This window comes from Esox lucius, chromosome 2 (assembly GCF_011004845.1).
Source record: "Esox lucius isolate fEsoLuc1 chromosome 2, fEsoLuc1.pri, whole genome shotgun sequence".
Taxonomy (NCBI): Eukaryota; Metazoa; Chordata; class Actinopteri; order Esociformes; family Esocidae; genus Esox; species Esox lucius.
This window is the reverse complement of record NC_047570.1, coordinates 6,144,469-6,165,134: the sequence shown is the minus strand read 5'-3', so window position 1 is coordinate 6,165,134 and position 20,666 is coordinate 6,144,469. Positions and strand designations below refer to the sequence as shown.

The 20,666-nt window shown below is 39.1% G+C and overlaps 1 protein-coding gene across 2 annotated transcripts in view; it reads left to right on the top strand.

Annotated features, from left to right (window-relative positions):
- The first annotated feature begins 979 nt into the window (after positions 1-979).
- Positions 980-20,666, top strand: part of dgkza (diacylglycerol kinase, zeta a) — a 137,437-nt gene continuing 117,750 nt past the window's right edge. The window contains exon 1 of one of the 2 annotated variants that reach the window (XM_034296763.1): positions 980-1,476. In XM_034296763.1, the coding sequence (XP_034152654.1) occupies positions 1,208-1,476 (269 nt within the window). In that variant the 5' untranslated portion in view covers positions 980-1,207. The remainder of the gene's footprint in view (positions 1,477-20,666) is intronic. The other variant, XM_034296766.1, reaches the window with a different exon arrangement.

Below are 20,666 nucleotides of genomic sequence, written 5' to 3'. Positions count from 1 at the left end.
CTTCTATCCTCTTACATATCCTTAGCTGGAGTAATCTACTGTAGCGTAATATCTCATGAACTGACCAAAAAAGGTCTGGATATATAACAGTGCTGTGTGCCTCATGGATTGTGGTGTGTTTGTTGGAAGAGTCAGTTCATATCTCCATTTTAACTTCTTGATAATCAAAAATGTTCTTGCCTATTTGTGAATCTTAGTTGGAATCCATAAATGGAAATAGTGGCATTTTGACTGCCATTCAAGGCATATTTCACCTTGATGTGGTTAATGCTAGATTTACTGGGTAACATGAGGTCACAATGTAACTATAGTTCTGGGGAAGTCATATTGATTGCCATATTCCACTGTTACTCTTTTCTTTATATAATTCAAGAACAGTCGATTAGTCTATCTACAATAATACCTCACAAAATACCCCAATCAACTGAAAAATTATCTCTTTGCATTATTTTGGTATAGTTTTCCTGTAGGGTCCTTTGTACAGGATAACAAAAGGAATGTAATTAACCTGTTAAACCAGTTTTACAGTCCTTAGGAAGGACTGACCTTGAAAAAATAAACAATGTCTCACTAGATTCTAGTTGACCTGGCTTATAGGCTGCCTACTTTGGTTGATTAACATAAGTTTAGCAGGTTAGTCATTATTAAGGAATTTAAAAAAGAAGTATGATTTAAATAAGACAACATAAAAAGGAATTGAGGGGGAAAAAACAATAGGCTAATTGTTAACAATATCGTGGATATCGTATACCCTCGTAGGTATTAGGATGTATGACTTACTAATGGTAAACGTGAAGTAGATTTAAACATCTCCATCTCATAGCCTGGAGCCATTATTTTGATTCACACTCATATTTTCTTTTATCGTAGTTTACAGAGATAGCGCACCGCCACTAAGGATCCGGGAGAGAGCGACAAAGAGTATATCTCCTTGTGGTTGGAATAGAACACTGTTCTGCGGTAACGCGACGGCAGTGTACACGGGAGCGAGCAGCACAGCTGTAAACCTACAGCAGGATTTCCTTCTTCGGACGAACACTGGCGACTACAACCAGTCTGTACCTGCTTCACAAAGTCAGCATCTATAAAAAACTGCCCATTACGAGGCGAGCTCGACGAGTTATAGGTTACTTTGAACTTCCAGTGTTTGGAGAAAATACACTTTTGAAGGTTGCCGCGCTCATAACCACACTGGTCTACGGTGTCAATGGCTGAGGCACCTGATACCGGGGATGGTACAATTGTTAATAACTCTACGGATTTACCCGTGGCAATTCTGGTGTCACCAACCTTAGAAGAACTGGCTGAAGAGGAGGACGTGTTTCTGTCCGAAATGGTATCACCTAGCCCATTCCTCAAGACCGGAGACTGTCCAGAAAAAGTGTCTACGCGGTTGGAAGGTGCGGGGGGATTGACGAAAGAGCAGTTGGAAAAAGACTTTTTACATCTCACTATTAGGAAGCAGGTGTCATACAGGTAAAAACCTACATTTAGATTACCTCAAACTTCTTATCTCTTATTATTATATTGCATATAACTACTTCAATATTCCATCATTTAGCTAAATGTCATTAAATTTTGTAAAACTCGAAATTACAACCATCACTCCAAACAATTTTTACTAACTCCACTAACTCCTCTGATATTACAACTGTCACTTTAACTGCTGCTTAAGCCTATTTGCTGGCAAGACATATGACTGACAATATATTTCAGTATCCCTTTTAAAACAGATTTTTTGTTCACAGATCAACCGAAATTAAATATTATAGGTTACTGACAATCCAATTTAAAACGAGTTGTAGCCTAACAGTTTTATTGCAAAAGCAAAATTCCATCTGTCACCAAGGCCGTGGTGCTAATGTTCAGTTAGCTAATACGCTGATATCATTACTAGTGAAAGCATGGCTGTTCCAATGGAAAGAGTGTGCGGAATAGGATGTTCTCCCCAGTCATAAAACATACCTCACAACATTCATTTCAGAACTTTTCGATTTAAACAATCCATGTCCTTTGTAGTCTCTGACTTGTGAAGGACTGTAAAACCTTCTGACTGGAATCCATCCTTCTGTCTCAGCTGGTTCACAGTACTGTCATATTTGTCTGAATGCCAGAAGGCTATTGCCCATTTCTGAGAGTTTATGCAACCAGTGTGCTGTGCATGTGATTGACATGATATAGCTACTTGTCTGCATGAGGTAAAATAGCCTATCAGTAGGCAGTGATCCACAAATTGATATTTGACCATTAACCCCCACACCTGATCCTCTTCCATATTTTATTAAACATCCACACAGACATTCCTAACTAACCTTCCAGTTACTAAGTTACCACACAGGATTTGATAGATGGGAGGATTTTGACTTACACATGACATAACCCTATTATCTGTCACAACAACATCCATCACACCTCCTCATAGTAAAGCGGTGGTTTGCGTTGACACACAGCTTTTACCACACCAACTGTTTCTAGCTTAATTGTATAAAATGGCACCGTTGTCTGCACTTCTGACCCACTCACAATCCTTCTCAGTCGTAAAATGTAAGGATTTGAATTGTTCCTTTGTAGAATGACGTGCCACGTTCTGGTTATTGTGAATGTGACTGCCAGCCAATACTGTGATGCGTCCTTATGTAAGGGGATGAGAAGGAGCAGAAACGGGGATGGCTCAGGAGGTTTTTTCGCATTCAGAGAGGCGCTTAAGAAAGGGGCTTAGCGAGCAGAGCGCTGGTCTGGTTGCACGCGCGCTGGCTCACTGACCGGTCGGCCTATGGTCCACAGAGGCTTGTTCGTGCTGGGTGATTAGGGCTGACCTGCCAGCGAGTGAGGCCCTGTCAGTCTGTCTAGATAAGCACAGATTACCCGTCGCTTTCCTCTTTGTCTTTGATTGACAGGGTCAATATAGTGACTCAACAAAATGAGGCCTGGATGGTAAATCCCATTTGGGATTCAGATGTTTTGAATGACCAAAGTGCATCTACAGTAGGGAGACAGGAAGGACAGTTGAGGATTTTTTTTTTTTTCTTTTAGTGTATTGTGGAGTCTGTGAAAAGCTGAAATGCGTGGTGATGAATAAACAAAACCATATTACTGTCAGAATGTACCCCTAAATATTTTTGACTGTGCACCTATATTTCTTTGTGTGCAACAACTGTTTTCAACAGAAACGGGTGAACCTCCAGCAATGACTTGCACAATCAGAGGCAAATTATTTGTCAAGGTCGGTCCTATTGTTGTACTGTGGAACGCAAGGAAATGCCTCCAATGCTGCCCAGATGGTATTTCAGATAGTGTTTGTATTTATAGTAACAGTCCTGATCATTCTGACCGTTGGCCTGTCCGCTGTCAGAACACTAAATTGTTTGTTTATTAGGGCAAGCTCTAGGACATACAATAGATGTGCAGATTGTTGGGAGATTGAAGTTACAAAAGGAACACATCTATGAATTTAAGTGCCACATTTCCTCTCCCATTCCACATACAAGGAGGAATTGGAGCTGGTTGCTAGTTAATCAAACTAAGACAAGAGGCCTAATTGATCTCAATGGGATTTACCAGGGCAAGAAACTGATGTCGTGCCGTGTAATTATGGAGATAGGACGCCTGAGAGGTTGCAAGCTAACACAACGTCCCGTCAGTGACTATGAAATGAAGGGTGCTGGTGGCATACCACCCTTGGTTTGAGGAGACATTCCGGAAATCTCTTCATGTAAACGATGCAGAGAAATTGCACGGATTGTGTGGATTATTTGTGGAGAAATGGGACAAAGCGATTCAGGTTGGTTGGAGACACTTTTAAGTCAATTACCTTGCCAAATGTGGTTTCAAGGATGAGGTTGTTTTTCCTGGGCTTTAGAAAAGACCACATATGCACCAGATGATTGAGTGATAAATGGTTATCCAAGTTACGATATTTTGTATTCAGTTGAGAGACTTGACCTAAGTTAACGATAAGGGTACGGGCCAGTTCTATCATTACTGAAATGAGCCTGCAGCAGCTGTGTCTCCCACTAAAGCCTACACGACAACCAACACGTGGCCCATTGAAATGCATAATGACATTAAAGCCACCAGGCCTAACTGAAATATGGATAATACCCTTTGTGCTGCTTTGCCGAGTCTCTGTCATGTTATAAAGATGAAGGAAATTGTCATCCAGACATTGAGATTGTGTTAACACTGAGTGACCCTATCTAATTTAACAGGCTATATTTACACAGAACAAACAGACCAGACTCATTTAGGCTTATATTGGGTCTTCTGTCTCTTGGTCGTATGCCTATAAATGAGCTCCTTATGGTTTTATTGATACACTGGTGAAGGCTGTTTGTAGTTTGATTAGGGCAAATGCAGGCCTACAGCACCATGTAGTGAAGGGAACGCTCTTGTCTGGGCTCTCCATCGACCCCTGAAGCTAATGGATGCTGATAATCTGAATCATCCTCTATGAAGACTATTATGATTATCCATGTTTACCAAATTACTTGTGATTATTGCGTGGTGCATAATTACTAAAAGATTACATTTCCATGTTTTAAAACGGCAAACCCGGACATAAAGAACAACTTCAGTTTGTCTGATATTGCCCTGTCTGTGGGAGTCATTAATCATTTCTCAAAGCCAGGCAATCTGGTTTCCAGGAAGTGTCTGCAGCCATAAAGGACTAGTTAATACTGTGATTTTCCTCTCTAGAGGCTAAATAGGCTATTGTTTCTGTTCAGGCTCAAAATCAATACCTGCTCAATGGAAAGAAATGTTATTAGAGAAAATTGTGGACCAGCTGGTATTAAACTCTGGACCTCACAAATTACTGTAACCAGTCCCAGGGCCTCTGATTTGCTGTGTGCTAGGTTGGCATGTAATGTTGATCTAAGACACTTTGTTCCCTCCAGATGCACAGACGATATGGTCGAACAATTCATCCAATTTAGCCAATTAGAAAGGCTAAATCTACACATTATTCGACCATCCAATCATCTCCCACAACAACATCCACCTTTGTCCATTTGTCTTGGGCACCCAAGCATCAATTACTAATTTATACCCATTTTTGTGGGACAGTACAGTAATGAGTCAGCTCAGCTGCACTGTCCACTAGTGTGCCACAACAAACTTGGAGTGGAACAAGGCAGTTACTGCTTCATGAAAACTTGTTCATTAAAATTCATTGAAGTTTCCACAGTAGCTAGCAGGCATTTTGTACAAAATTGCTGCACTAACAGACCAGAACAAATTCCTAGTTTGTTGAGATACTTACTTGGCAATAAAACACATTCTGATTCTAACTGAAGGACCCTTTCACTTGGTGTGGTTGGCTACTAGTTGGTTAACTTCTCTTTTGTGATATGGCTGGCTCAGACTAGACTGGATGTAACCGATACGTTTGTTTACATTGTCACTCCCACTCAGAAGTACTACTCTATTTGGAGCCACACCTCAGAGTTTTGATTAGGCAAAATCAAAAGATGACAAATACTTAACTCAGTGAGTTCATTCGCTCCCATTAAGGCCTACTTCGAACGGTTGTCCTGTGGCAACCTTCTATGGGCTGTGTGCAAGAGCCTGGGGATGAGGTTGGTTGGAATGAAACTGTAACCATGCCAGTCACTTCTACGCTTTGTTCATATTCTAAGAAAAGTTGAATAATATGTGGTTTCAATTGCAATTTATTTTGAATGTTTTGAACTCTCTGACAAATGACTCAAGGAAAGCATTGATACATAATATGCTAAAATGAACACTCCATATTGTATGTTTGGATTAAGGCAGGGCGATAATAAATATTGTTATTGAGTTTTTTGAATAATGAAAATATTGTTATCATTGATAATGCAATGCTACTAATTTTGCTACTAATTTCATAGGAAGTTGTATTCCATTTGGGATGCAGTTGTAATTCTGCACACCTTGTGTTATTTTATTTGAACTATTCAGATTTTTAGTTTGTTTTTAGAGACTATTTTTTTTAAGTGGTACAAAATAAAACCTTCCTTGATGTCTTACACTGAACTTTAAGATTAGATAGTATATACAAAACGAAAGGTTGTGTTCTTTAAAATTATATTTTGAGATTTTAATGATAATATATTAGTCAATAATATTGTATCGTCTATAATATTGTATCATCAAAAAATCTTGAATATATTGTTTTGGGTCATATTGCCCAGCCCTAGTTTGGGTCTACTGTACCTTTTGATTTTTTCTACCTGGATCTTCAATTCAATATCCCTAAATCTATCTTAACATTGTGAAAATAGCTGAAAAGGTGTGGTCATGAATGGTTACTTCTACCATCTTCAGAGGGCATATAGATACCTTAAGCATATAGATACCTTAACCAAAGAATCACAGTGGGAGGAATGTTCTGCACAAAGACTTCACCAACACTTCTATACTCTCATGCTCCCATGCCCACGCGTGTGCGCACACAAAACACACTGAGACAGATACAGACACCAACACACTGGAAAGAAAAAGATCAGTTCCTAGTTCCAGTGGCTGAAAAGGAAATGACAGCTGATGAGTCACGATGCCCCTAAAAAAAAATCACAGCTCACCATCACCAACACCTCAAGGTGAGAATTGGGACGGGTGCAAATAACAAAGGGAGGCGAGGGTAGAGAGTAAGCAAATTAAATTGGAGTATTGGAGTATACTGTCTGGCCTCTCATTTCCTGTATGTTGAAAGATGAGAGATGCCCTGGAAGAGTTGGAGACTGGACATATATGGATCACTATGCGATATTGCAGCAGCACATTGTGAATCTCAGGTGTTTACATAGTACTCATGAAAAGACGCCATCATTATATGGCGTGGTTATATTTCTCTATTGGATTGGTTAAATGTTGATATCTCTTTCCATCCATCTCATTTTAATGATTTATTACTGCATTAAACGCGCTGAGCTGCCCACTAGCCGGCAATTAAGTTTGCAGAATTAAATCAGTTTTTTCGGGAAAATAATGCTTGTGGGCGTTTGTTTATTGAGTCAAATTACTGATACACCGATGTGGCCATGTGGTCTCCATTTCCCTCTCACTACCTCAGCATTTTTCCATTGCTGCTAAGAGAGCATCTTTTTTAGGGCTCTCTAACTCTTCACCTTTGAACCAAAGGGTTATATTCAACACTGTCTATTTTTCATGTAAATAATGAAGTGGGTGGAGCGCTTTTCCATTGGGAATCAACATTCGGATGAACAAGAACATTGGTACAGAGCGAGCAGGTTATTTGATCATGTGAATGTTAAATATACAGTCACCTTTGATAATTGGCACTCATCAGATGAAATTTGACTCAGAATGTGCATGTACTTATTATACAGTATATAAATAGTACAACATCTATAATCCATATTGCAGCAATTGTTCTGTTTTACATGTTTTTACATGCATACTGTCCTCCAGAATTATTTTCCCATTTGTTTGTTAGCTTCATCTTACTTTTTAAATATGAGAGAAGTCTTACTTTGTTATTGAGGCAAACATAAAAATATATTTTCTCAGAACATTTTGGGGATGATTATTGACATCTCTGTATTTAGTTCTTTGCACCCATCGATGGTAACATCACCTACTCTTTATAATGTTACGTTATAATGTTACGTGAGGTACAATAATACATAATAAGGGATGTCCTGATCCAGGGTCCTTGGTCCTCGCCTGTGGACTCTACTCTGAAACTCACCCCACAGGTTTTAAATTTGTTTTATTGATTGGCCAACACAAAATCTTGTTTGTATGGCCAGTGAAACATTTTGTGTGGATCTAGAGAAAATCAATGAGTCATTGTCAGGCTGAAAGATCCTATGAAAGACCAGTTTTATCCTCCTGCAAGAGGCAGTCAGATTTTGGTCTTCTAGTACCCGACATAGTCCATGATGCAATGTATTCTAAACAGTTTCCCTTTTTGGCTTTAGGAAACCAAACAGACACAGAACAGTTTTGTTCTGGGTGGTTATTGGTTCCAATGACATTTAGCAAAATTCAGGAACTTACAAGAGAGTTTAAGCTTTCTCTCTGGCAGGAATTCCATATAGCTTTTTGGCATGGAGGTGACATCTTATTGCTGTATGAAAACCCAATACAGTACCTAGCCTGCTTGAAATCATTCCCGAAGGAGGGAGGGAGAGAAGGGGGGGCTAGAGTGTGCGTGGGCACCATGAAGTGGTCTTTCGACGGCACGACGCTCATTTGGATGGGTGCAGAAAGAAGAGCGGTCCCAGCTCACCTTTTAAGGTGTGTTTTAATATTCTGTACAAAGAATAATCAAAGAACAGCTGACTCTAGTGAAACACAGCATCTTTCTAAGGATTAGATTTAAGAGATTAACAGAGCATTGTCCTAGTTAAACAACATCTCTGAGGATTAGATTCAAGAGATTAACAGAGCATTGTCCTAGTGAAACAACATCTCTGAGGATTAGATTCAAGAGATTAACAGAGCATTGTCCTAGTGAAACACAGCATCTCTCTGGGATTAGATTTAAGAAATTAACACAGCATTGTCCTAGTGAAACACAGCATCTCTCTGTGGATTAGATTTAAGTGATTAACAGAGCATTGTCCTAGTGAAGATTTTCGGTCTGTCCACCTCCGTTCTGTTGTAATGGCAGATTAATCATAGATGGCAACTTTTAACTGCACTGAAGCACTGGTCCTGAGCATTTACTGTGTTAACATCAATGCATTTACTGTGTTAACAACATTGCATTTCCTGTGGACAGTTTCCATTAGTCTTGAATGTTGTAATGCCACAGCCAGACTGGGGCATTGATTTGATCCGTATCTGTGATTTTGCCAATGCTTTCTCAACAGCAGTGTAGTTTTAAACATGCGGACTAGCCAATTAGCCAAGTTCAGAAGTGCACACTGATCAAAATGAATCAATTCGAATGTGCTTTGTGTTTTCACAAACTTTGTATAGCTTCGAGCCCTGATGTTGACGTCTACAACTTTCAGTCATTAGAGAACCAGTAATGTAGATTTGGCTGGTTGAGAAGATTTTAGGGTATTTTAAGAAACATAAACAGTCAACACAATATTGGGACTTTTCTTCCTATAAGGCTATCGACAAGGATATGTTTTTATTGGCTTTTTCTTCAGGGTTTGTTTCTTTGCACCACAGAGCCTCATTAAGAGAAATGTATTTCCTATTGACATAGTGGCTGTGTAGGGAGCAGCTTGTTCAGTGCTTCCTCATTAGAGTCCCTCTGAGACATGTTGGAGTAGAACCCCTTGTTTCACTGAATGTCTACTGCTATGACATTCAAAGTGAAGCATTGGCGTTATACGTCTCATTTGCATATTCTGCATAATGCCCTCCCAGTTACCGCAAACTATACTTGCACAGCACCTATACTGTATTTACAGCCTGACTAAGGCCCCGGTTCCAGCTGAAGAAAAACAGTCCCAAAGCATGATGCTGCCACCACCATGCTTCACTGTGGGTATGGTGTTCTTTGGGTGATGTGCAGTGTTGATTTGAGCCAAACATACCTTTTGGAATTATGGCCAAAAAGCTTAACCTGGGATTCATCAAACCATAACACATTTTCCCACATGCTTTTGGGGTACTTGATGTTTGTTTTTGCAAACTTCAGCCAGGCTTGGATGTTTTTCTTTGTAAGAAAAGGCTTCCGTCTTGCCACCCTACCCCATAGCCCATTCATATGAAGAATACAGGAGATTGTTGTCACATGTAGCACACAGCTAGTACTTGCCAGAAATTCCTGCAGTTCCTTTAATGTTGCTGTAGGCCTCTTGGAAGCCTCCCTGACCAGTTTTTCATCAATTTTGGAGGGACATCCAGTTCTTGGTAATGTCTCTGTTGTGCCATATTTTCTCCACTTGATGATGACTGTCTTCACTGTGTTCCATGGTATATCTAATGCTTTGGAAATTATTTTGTACCCTTCTCCTGACTGATATCTTTCAACAATGAGATCCCTCTGATGCTTTGGAAGCTCTCTGCAGACCATGGCTTTTGCTCTGAGATGCAACTAAGACAATGTCAGGAAAATCATACTCGATCAGCTGAACTTTATTTGTGATTATTCAGTCTCTTTGAATGTTGGCAGGTGTGTAATGACTTAACATGAGTTTGAATGTGATTGGTTAATTCTGAACACAGCCACATCCCCAGTTATAAGAGGGTGTGCACACTTATACAACCAGGTTATTGTATGGTTTTTATTTTTCTCTTTTCTCTTTTCAGTTTGTTTTTCAATTGAATTGTTCACATTATAGGTCACGTTAAAAGTGGAAAAAATTCGGACATGATTTATCTTTGTCAGAGGGACTTTTTCATCACAAAAACCTGCCATTTTAACATGGGTGTGTAGACTTTTTATATCCACTGTAGTTTGCTGAAATTCTGTAGATAGTATTACTATTGATAAAACATCTACACTGGGTCCCTCAATATAATGTGTAACCGGAAATTATGCAAGCAACGTAAATGGATGTAGGCTAATCCAAAAAACTATTAAGGCTGACCTACCCCCTAAAAAAAAAGTAGTTACAGCCTGCGGGCTGAATGGTTGTATAAGCTCCCTGGAAATGTGGTGTTGGGTAGAAGATGGGTTCTCTTGTGTTCACCGCCACTGAACAGTTAATTGTTGGACACTGCCAGCCTCAGACCGGCAGCCAGCTTGCAGCTTCCCCGGACACGGAAGAGCCTGATGGGGCTGATCCGGCACTTTCTTCCACCTGTCAGCCCCTCTGAGTGAATGAGTCTGTGAAAGGAAGACCACTGAAAATTATTTCAGTGAGCATTAAAAGCTTGATTATTTTCCGCATTCATCATTTGCCTTGATGGGTGGCAAGTAGAAAGACTTTCTAATCTGCGAGGCAGTGTAGACCGCAAGATAATGGAGGCTACATGTTTTCTGGCGGTCCTTGATCTTTGTGAAGAATTGCTAGTCCTTCTGTGAGATTTGTTCCAGCACACGAAAGGGCATAACTAGTCTGCTGCTTCATCTGCTCTAAGAAGTCATGTTAACTTGTCTGCGACTGGAATGTAATGAGCTAGGCCTAACAAAAAATTCTAGTTGGACAGAAGGACATTGCTTGCTGATTATGATGGTAGAAGATTGCTCAGAATGTAGCATATGAAACACTGATTAGTATCGCAACCTTAAGTATTACAAGGTAATGGAGGCTACACAAAGCAACAGCTCATTGCTGGTTTCTGTCCTTAAACTTTGTGAAGAATTGCTTGTCCTCTGGGTTATGTTCTGTAAGATCCGTTCACGAAATGTCTCGTCTAGTCTGCTGCTTCATTTGCTCTGAGAGGTCATGATGACTGGAATGTAATGAGCTAGGCCTATTGGAATATTCTAGGATGGAATGTAATTTATTTCTTGCTGATTGGAATGGTAAAGGAGTGCTCAACTTTGTATGTATTTACCCCGCTCCTCCCCATTCCCATCCAGACAGCTTGTGTAATTGTGATTACCAAACCATTTCCTCAAGTTGTGGGTGCGCTGAACAATGCCCTCTCGTGGATGTGCTTTGAATGACGTCACATTGAATGAAGTGGCCCTGAACTCTTCTTTTATATTGAGTGACAGTCACCTGTGCTGTTAAGCCAGAAAGAGAGACCGAGAGCTGTGCTAGTTTTGACCAGAGCTGGAAAGAGGAAGAGAGAGTTTCTCTTTCATCATGAAAACATGGCTGTGAAAAGAGCCCCTTAGTCTCTCAAATTGGACCAGAAGGAGATGAGACTAGGCCAGAATATACCTGTATCTTGCCTAGGCAACAAAAAGGCCTGCACAGAAAAGATCTGCCTCCCCTCTAGCACCCCTTGATCTTTACGCTTATCTTCAGTTCTTTGCACGTGTGAGTGTATTTGCAATACACTGTGTTCGTGGCATGCTGAGGACTGCATGCCACTGTGGTGTTAAAATGTTGTTCTCCGGATGAGAGGAGTGTTGAACTTGCCTCTGTGCAAAGGGAAGTTTTCTTTGTTCTGTATTAAAAGCAGAACTTTTCAAGCTGTCATCTAAAACAGAACACTGCTCTTCTTGTGAGACATGACAAACAGCTACTCATGACACGTGGCTGAATGTCAATGCCTAATATGACTCCCTTAGGTCAGTGACTCAAACAGCAGATAATTGATCCGTTTCCAAATCCCCTGTGGCAGTAGCACTTGAATGCGCAGCGTACCGTTGCACAGTAGTCAGAAAGAGACAGACCGTTTTTTGTCTGTTTTGCAGAAGTGGTCTGAGTGCTCAGCTTCAGTTTAAGCAGCCATATGATCTATCCATGTGATTACTGGGCTTTTAATGTTTCCTTACTTTACCCATTTTCAAATTCAGTAAAAAGGTTACAGGTTAAGATGCTGGGAACTGAATATCTTGCTGCCCTGAGCTTTCCTCACTAGTAACAGCCCTCACATTTCAGTAGAATTTGGGTAAGGTCTTGTGGTAACACTTTATTTGAGGGGTTGTGCATAAGAGTGACATGACATTGTCATGATACTGTCATAGTCATGACATGACACATGTAAGAATCATTATGAACATTTATGAATGTTGTCATTAGGTGTCATTCGGTTGATTATGTCATTTTTTTTATGCAAGGTTGACATTGTTTGGGATGTTTTTGTTATGACAACTTGACTAACTGAGTTAACACAACCTGTCAATCTCTTTATGACAACTTGACATTAACCACGACAACTTTAGATTAGATTCCACTTTATTGTAATTGAACAAGTACAGTACAATGAAATTGAAGGAGTAGCGTAACAAGTGCAACTGAAATGCAGGGATAGCAGCAATGAGGTTCCAGAGGTAGACATGTACCTGTAACAAACTGAAAATTTCAGACTTTGCAAGGCAGTGTCAGAGTCCAGTAGTACAAAGGGTGGATATGGTTAGTGATGGGTCACAGAATTCAGCAGGGTTACAGCAGATGGAAAAAAGGGTTCCTGAGCCTGCTGGTGCGGGAACGAAGAGACCTGTACCACCTGCCTGATGGAAGGAGGGCAGGTTGTGGCCTGGATGTGAAGGGTCCCTGATGATGCCACACACCCTGTGCAGACATCGCTTGTGCTAAAGGTCTAAGATGGCCTGGAGCTGGGTACCAGTGATGTGCTGGGCGGTTTCCACCACCCGTTGCAGAGTCTTCCAGTCAGCTACGGAGCAAATGCCAAACCATGCTGTGGCGCAGTTAGTCAGAAACATTACCTGTCATAAACATGTCATAGCAGGCCAGATTATCAAACTTGAAGAAACTATTTAGCTTTGTGTGTTAGCATTAATTTCAAATGTCATATGTGGTTGGTTTTGACATTGGTTGTCATGAGACCATTATAATTGTGTCATGAATATTTTTCTTGACCTCAAGTAAAGTGGCACAGTTTGGACTTGTCATTAAGTTTGTCAAATACTGTCAAAAAGATGTAATTAAGTCTGTCAAATGCTTTTAAATACCTTAACAAAAGCAATCAATTTCTTTTGTTTTTGAACAACCAATGTTTCCTAAAAAAAAAAACGACTTTCAACAATCCTACTTAGGTAACACTTTCCGATAAGGGTATAAGAACAACCATTAACAAATGCAGTATACCTTAAACGAACATTGATGAACAAGACGAGAACGAACGGTTTATTCATGGTTTACAAATGCATGAGCAAACTGAGTGTAGTGTCATTTGCACTACACTCAGTTGACACAGGACATAAACTCATGTTGTTTTTTGCAAGAACACAATTAGTACTGTCATTTGTTAAGGTTGATACAGGACATCCATTCATGTACAGTACCTAGTTATTTGCATGAACAATAACCTAAGTAATATAAACTATTCATAATATAATCACATTGAAAACATTTTTTATAAAGAAGGCTAGATAGTGATAGTTTAACAAATTACCTTCATGTTAACACAAAAGGAACATGGCTGAGCTTGCAAAGTGCTACCCGGAACAAACACTTGACTGGAGCTAGCATACAGCTAACTGGAGCCAGCTAATAACCAACAGAAGACCGCTAACAACAAGGAACTAGCCAATCGCTAACCCTTACAGTGCAACGACTGCAAAGTTCATAAACAATACAGTTACAAAATTAAATTATATTAATCTTAGGGATATTGTCAAGAGTGTTGTTTATGAAAAAAAAAATTATTCAGTACAGTACAGTAACAAATATGTTTTTTCCAAAGGAATGCACCTACGTCATGGCATTTTACATAGACATGGGCCCCTTTCAAAGTTATAGAATTAACCCGCTTTTCCAAACCTCTTCATACACTTTAACAGGCAAGTTATCAAACTGTATCGAGAGGTCCAGTGTCCTTTGGTACTTTACCGACCAGGAAAACAGGATAAATTATGAGAAAGACATGGCTTTTCCTTGAAGAGTTACGAGAACATGCAGGTGTTTTGATCGTTAATAGTCCAAATGCAACACGACCACGACAAACTGCCCCCTATAGGCCAACCGTAGTAAGTGTCCTTCAATATAAAAGTGTCCTTAAAAATTCTACATCAAATGCGACCATACATTTTGTATGTCACATTTATTTGAAGACGCAAGTAGCCCTTTAATAATGGTTACCGCACTGTAATCATATAAACAAATTGGATTATGTATATCATCTCTTTAATAATGTATATTACTTAGCCTATTGTTCATGCAAACCACTAGTTACATGAATGGATGTCCTGCATCAACATTAACAAAATTACAGTACAAACTATGTTCCTGTAAAAAACTTTGATATTAACTTGACTTGTTTTTTCACATCATGGAAAAGTCTGCCCAAGACACCATTATAATGGCGTATGGCTAACCAGTGGTGCCACTATCATTTTGAGGTGAATCTTCAGTGACTCAGGAGAGCGATTACCTTTATGACTCCATATTTCCAATTTGTATTTCTGCCATGCATGCTCAATATGCTGAGTATTAGCACCAGTCTCAGGATCAGCAAAGTTCCTTTTATGGCTGACAGAATACTGGCTAAATAGTTTCTTCAAGTTTGAAAATTAGGCCCATGTTTATGACAGGTTATGTCTTTGTTACTGTCATGTTGTCATAAAAAAACACTGACAGATTATGTTGTCTCAGTTAATGTCAAGTTGTCATAAGAAATACATCCTAAACAATGTCCACCTTGCATAAAAAAATGACAATCAACCAAATGACACCTTATGACGTATAAACATAAATGTTCAAAATTATTCCATGTGTCATATCATTCTTATGACAGTATAATGACAATGTCATGTCACTCTTATGCACACCCATTCATATTAAAGTGGTACCTTTGATATTGCGTGCCTTTGATATTTCCATTGTTTTCTGAAGGTAATGTCCCACGGTAGAGCGCTCAAGGAGGGATTGTTCCAGCTTTATGGGAGGTGACTCATTTGACCATGTTTCTATGAACTAAGCAGCCTGTTCACTTGACTGAATCCTGGTGGTCACCCGTGGTCTGCTGCCAGCAGGCTGTGTTCAGTGCAGGCCGGATCAATGTGAAGGTCAGGGACAGGGGACATCCTAGTTAACCGCTGGATAACCACGTATGACCTTACACTGGGACCCTAGACAGTCCCCATGAAATGTATTAGGTTTCTCTTGTACTTTTTCTTTGTATATTCTGCATACACTCTCAGTGCGGCTCACCTTGTTCTATTTCTGTCTTTGTGTCTCAGTCGCGGTCTCACTTTTCTTGTTTTTACTTTTGTCTGTCTGTCTCTCGCTCTCTCTCTCGCTCTCATACCAATACCTTTTAATGTGCTCTGCGCCTGTTCTTTAAAGGCATGGAGCACTACACCATCTGCCAGGAATGTGTGCTAAATCAGGGTGGCTGGCTCGCAAGCAGTTGTCTCTCCTACATTTTAAATGGACATTTCTAGTCATTTAGTGGACACTTATCCAGAGCAACTTACATGAGCAATAAGTACAGTGTGCCTTGCTCTAGGGCACAGCTGTGTTTTTTTTTGTTGTTGTTGATTTTAGGTTCTGGGATTTGAAATAGCAACCTCTTGGTTCTGGCCCAGTGCCAAAGGAATTGGCTATCCGCCGCTCTTTCTCCTCAAGCCTCTCACTTAGCTGTTTATTGTTGTAATATATTGGCATGACAATGGGTGGTAGCCAGGACTCTGTCCATTCAATGGACAACACTGAGGTCAAAAGTTGAGGCCTACCTCAGTAGAGATGACCGGTAATGCAGGATTTAATGCTGCAATTTTGGTGCTGCATACTTTAGGAAGCTTCTATTCTCCTTCCCATCAACTATCAAAGATAAACATTGGGGGTTGGGGGAATCTCCTCCAGTCGTCTAAAAATAGCCAGCAACTCAATCAGTTTTCTCATGTTTTATTTTTAGATGGTTGTTTCGGTATGCTTTCCCCTTGCTCTCTTTTTCTCTCTTTCTCTTTCCCTCTCTCAATCTATTGCTCTCAATGGCTCATGTCACAAGCCATGAGGAAGTCATGAAACAGGAAGTGAGCAGAATTTGCCCAGGGTCGAGGGGAGAGAGTGAAATAAGTTTGTCCTGAGAGACCGAGAGACAGTTGTTGGTCGTACCCGAGGCTCTGCAGCTCGTTGCCAGACTCGTGTTAAGGATTAAGGAGCTGGTGCAGTAATGCGAGACAGGATAAGGAAGACCGCTAGTTGTTGAGCAACCACCAAGAGTGGGACTGACCTAGGACCACGGCCAGGAGATGTGGGGTCACCGGGGGAAGTGGGAAGTTCCTCCAACGCCTGCACCCGCCCCCACTCACAGGTATCAGTGCGTTATGCTGACCTCCCTTGACTCTTTTGGTTCCTGTTTCACCAGTTTTTGTCTGAACGTGTAGTGAAACCTACAGTTACTGTTCTAGAATGTGTTTATTGTTGGTTTCATTTGTTGAAATAATTCATGGTGTTCAGTAGGACTTTCGGTTCAGCAGGCTAAAGTGTATTCCAAGTAAAGCTATGCTTGAGTTCTACATGCAGAACGCTATGATGGATTTTGTGTTGACGTCGGATATATACAATTTATTTTACAGTCACTTTTATGAGCAAAAAACACTATATAAAATAAACAACGCTGGTAATGAGCTATATTATATTTTTCTGACGTTGAATAAATTCTCCTTCTGTAGGGAAGGGAATCAACCAAAACAACATAATCCTCAAATATGTAAATGTATTTTCCCCCAAATTAAGTGTGAAGGTTGTATGTAAGGTTTTCAGTATTCCGTGCACCCCTTTTTAAAAATAAAACTGGAGAACAAATCAGAAGGGGTCTTGGAAGGAGTGATGTGGAACAGCCAGACTGCTTGGAAGATCCTCCACCATATTTTACAATAGTTATGTGGTTCTTTTCAGCTTATACATCCTTGTTTTGGCGCTTAACCCACTGTAGACTTACGTTTCGGTAGTTGTTTAGTCCCTTAGGGGTCCAGTTGAAAGAATTTAATAAACTGCATGACATTAGTTAGGCATAAAGAGACTTATACAATAATGGGATATGGCAAACTTACCATAGGCAAATGGCATGCCGTTATCTGGTGGGTTTGTCTCCCCCATCCCTGCAATGCTCCCACCCACAGCCTGGAGCATCATGTCTGACTAAAAGTACAGATGAAACTCCTCTGCAAATATTGTATGCTACCTTCAACTCAGTTACCTAGCCATGAAACACTTGAGTCATATCAGGGAGTGTGGGGCAAGTTGAGTTCTTACTTAGGTTTTCCCCTAGACAAGGGTAAATGAGACAAAAAGAATACTCATACATCTGCCCTTATTTAAGGACGTCCCCTGTCAGGTCAAATGACAATAATACAGCTACAGTATGACAAAGGGCCTTAAATATGATTGCTCAACCAAAAGTTGTCATGTGGCTCAACTTGCCCTAGGGTAGGGGTAAGTTGATCCTAGTCAAGGGGTAAGTTGAGCCATATGGGGGTCAGTACGTCTTTTTCCAAGTAAAAACCTAAACAATTTCAAATTATTTATTTTTCAAATATATGATTTAATAATGCATATTCCCTTTCCAAAAAGTCTTGCATATTTTCTGTCCTCATTACAATGTTTGAAATTACAAAAGAAACTAAAGAAGGGAATAAAATGTTTACTTTTTCTTAGAAATATTTTAAATATGACAGAAATTCCAGTTTTGCAGACAAATATGATATGAGGTTTTATGGCAGTTGAGCTTCATATTTTATCAATACATATTTTGTGCTTGACACTGGTGACTGTCCCTTAGTTTGGATAATAACTTGTACGTTCTGAGTATTAAAACTTTATCTGGCTGTTTTATATTGCTAAAAATGACCTATTTAAGACCATTACTTTGGTTATGAGAATAAGAATAGTTAATGAAATTCAACAAATCAGCAGATGTTGTTCAGCATTCTTGAATGTTTTTTTGTTCTAATCTATGTATTCAGACACAAACCTGTTGATAAAAAAACAAGCAAAAGAAAGCATGCACAACAAAAATCTAATGTTGAGTTGCAGAATCAGGAGCTGGAGGACTCACAATATACAGAAATATGATTGCCTGACAAACTATAAAGACAAAAGACCAAGAAATATGTTTCTAGGGGTAGAAAGCTTTTGGCAAACACTTGTGATCTATGCATAACCTCTATTACATTTCTTCATCACTGGGCTAGTCAATTCCAATGGAACTATTTCTCCTTTGGGCTAGCCTATATGTTGTATTCAAGAGCAGTAATATTTATTATTAACTTCCCAAACTAATAGGCATCAACAATCTTATTTTGAGGGTCTCGGATAGGTCTTTTCATTTTTTTCATACACTGTAAACCCTAACATATTTCTTACTCAAATGTTTCTACTAAGTGTAACTCGAACTTAGATACATGTTCCCAATAACTTAAAACGTTTTACTAAATTTCTACAAGTTTAAAATGAAAATGTTCCCAGCATGCTCTGCTTCAAGTTGATGTTTTAGAAATGTTATATTATCCTTTTTTTGCATGTGTTTTTACTGATTAATTCACCTTAACTACACAAACATCAAACACATACAGTGGGGAGAACAAGTAATTGATACACTGACGATTTTGCAGGTTTTCCCACTTACAAAGCATTTAATTTTTATCATAGGTACTCTTCAACTGTGAGTGACAGAATCTAAAGCAAAAGTAATTAATTTGCATTTTATTGCAATATAGTTCTCCCCAATGTACATTTGTCTAAAGTAATCCAATCATTTAGTCAAACATACATTTTGCACCCACTACATAAAATATACATCTTTGTGTTAGACCTTCTGATTCTAATAGGAATTATGCATTCCTTTGCAAGCCAATGCCTTGTGGGTAGAGTTGCAAAACTCTGCCGAAGTTCCCAGGATTTCCAGAAATCTTAGCGGAAGTGTTGATATTATTTAGAAAATCTGGGAATTTCCTTAAAGTTATGAATGTTATTTAAATATGACTTTCTAGCCACTGTGCTAGGATTTCAATCTGACATTTCACAGCATATTTTGACAGCATCTGAAATGAACTCGTGTTGGGGGGTTTATGAATAAGGAATTATGAATATATTATATGAAGTATTTACAGTTTAATATTGTATAACTGTTGGCAAGGAATTGACAAAAGGAATAAATGTGTTCAATAACCATGTCTCAGGCATTAACAAATACAGTCATGGGTGGTAACTCTAGAGTTCATTTAATGGGGAAATGCATATTGGGAAATCATTTTCTTCTTTATTTTTATGTACAGTAAACTTGAAATAAAAATAAAAAAAATCTTAACTATTAAGTTCAATAAATTGTAATTTTTAAGTAATTACTTACTTAAGAAAATTAAGTTAGTTGACTTAAATATTTTGATGTAATCAGTTTCTGTATTCTGAGTATTAGGTTTTACAGCGTAGTGTGTTACCACACCCATCTGGTTAAGACCGGACCACACCAGGTTTCTGCTCTATATGGAAGGCTTGAAGCTCCCAAAAGACTAATGATTTTCTAATGAAATGATTCTAATGACAGACGTGATGTTCAATGTGGGGTTGTTTAACCTTCCCCATAGTTTTATTAGTTTATAAATGTAATTATTTTTGTGATTTGTTGAATTGAGTCAACCCAATCAGTGAATACGGTCAAATATACATGTGTCAAAATATGTTAAGAAATACAACTTTCCAGTTGGTGTACTTTTTCATGTAACTGTACAATTGCTTTTCGGGGTGCAACCTGGCTGCATAGTTGCATTTTTAGTTATCTTTTGCATCATTTTCATGAAATGAAATATAATTAGAACTAAACTGAACGATGGATTACTTAATCATTGCTTTGAAAATTGCCATTGTTTTCAGGCTGGTTCTAAGAAGGAATTAATCAGCAAAACTGTTTTCCTCAATATTTCATTTATCTCTGTCTTTTTCCTAGTTTACTGAACACAAATATAAACAATAGATGCAACAATTTCTAAGATTTTGCAGGTAGATTTAATGAAAGGAAACCAGTCAATTTATATGAATTCATTATGCTGTAATCTATGGATTTACCATGACCAGAAACACAGATGTGTGCTTGGAAATGTCTGTGATCTTTCATTTCTCTTCATAAATCGTACAACCAAGACTTCACTTAAATTTTTTTGTGCAGTGTAATCAACACAACAGACTGAGCTGAGCAGCCTGAGCAACAGACATTGTTGTTTTTTTTGGTTT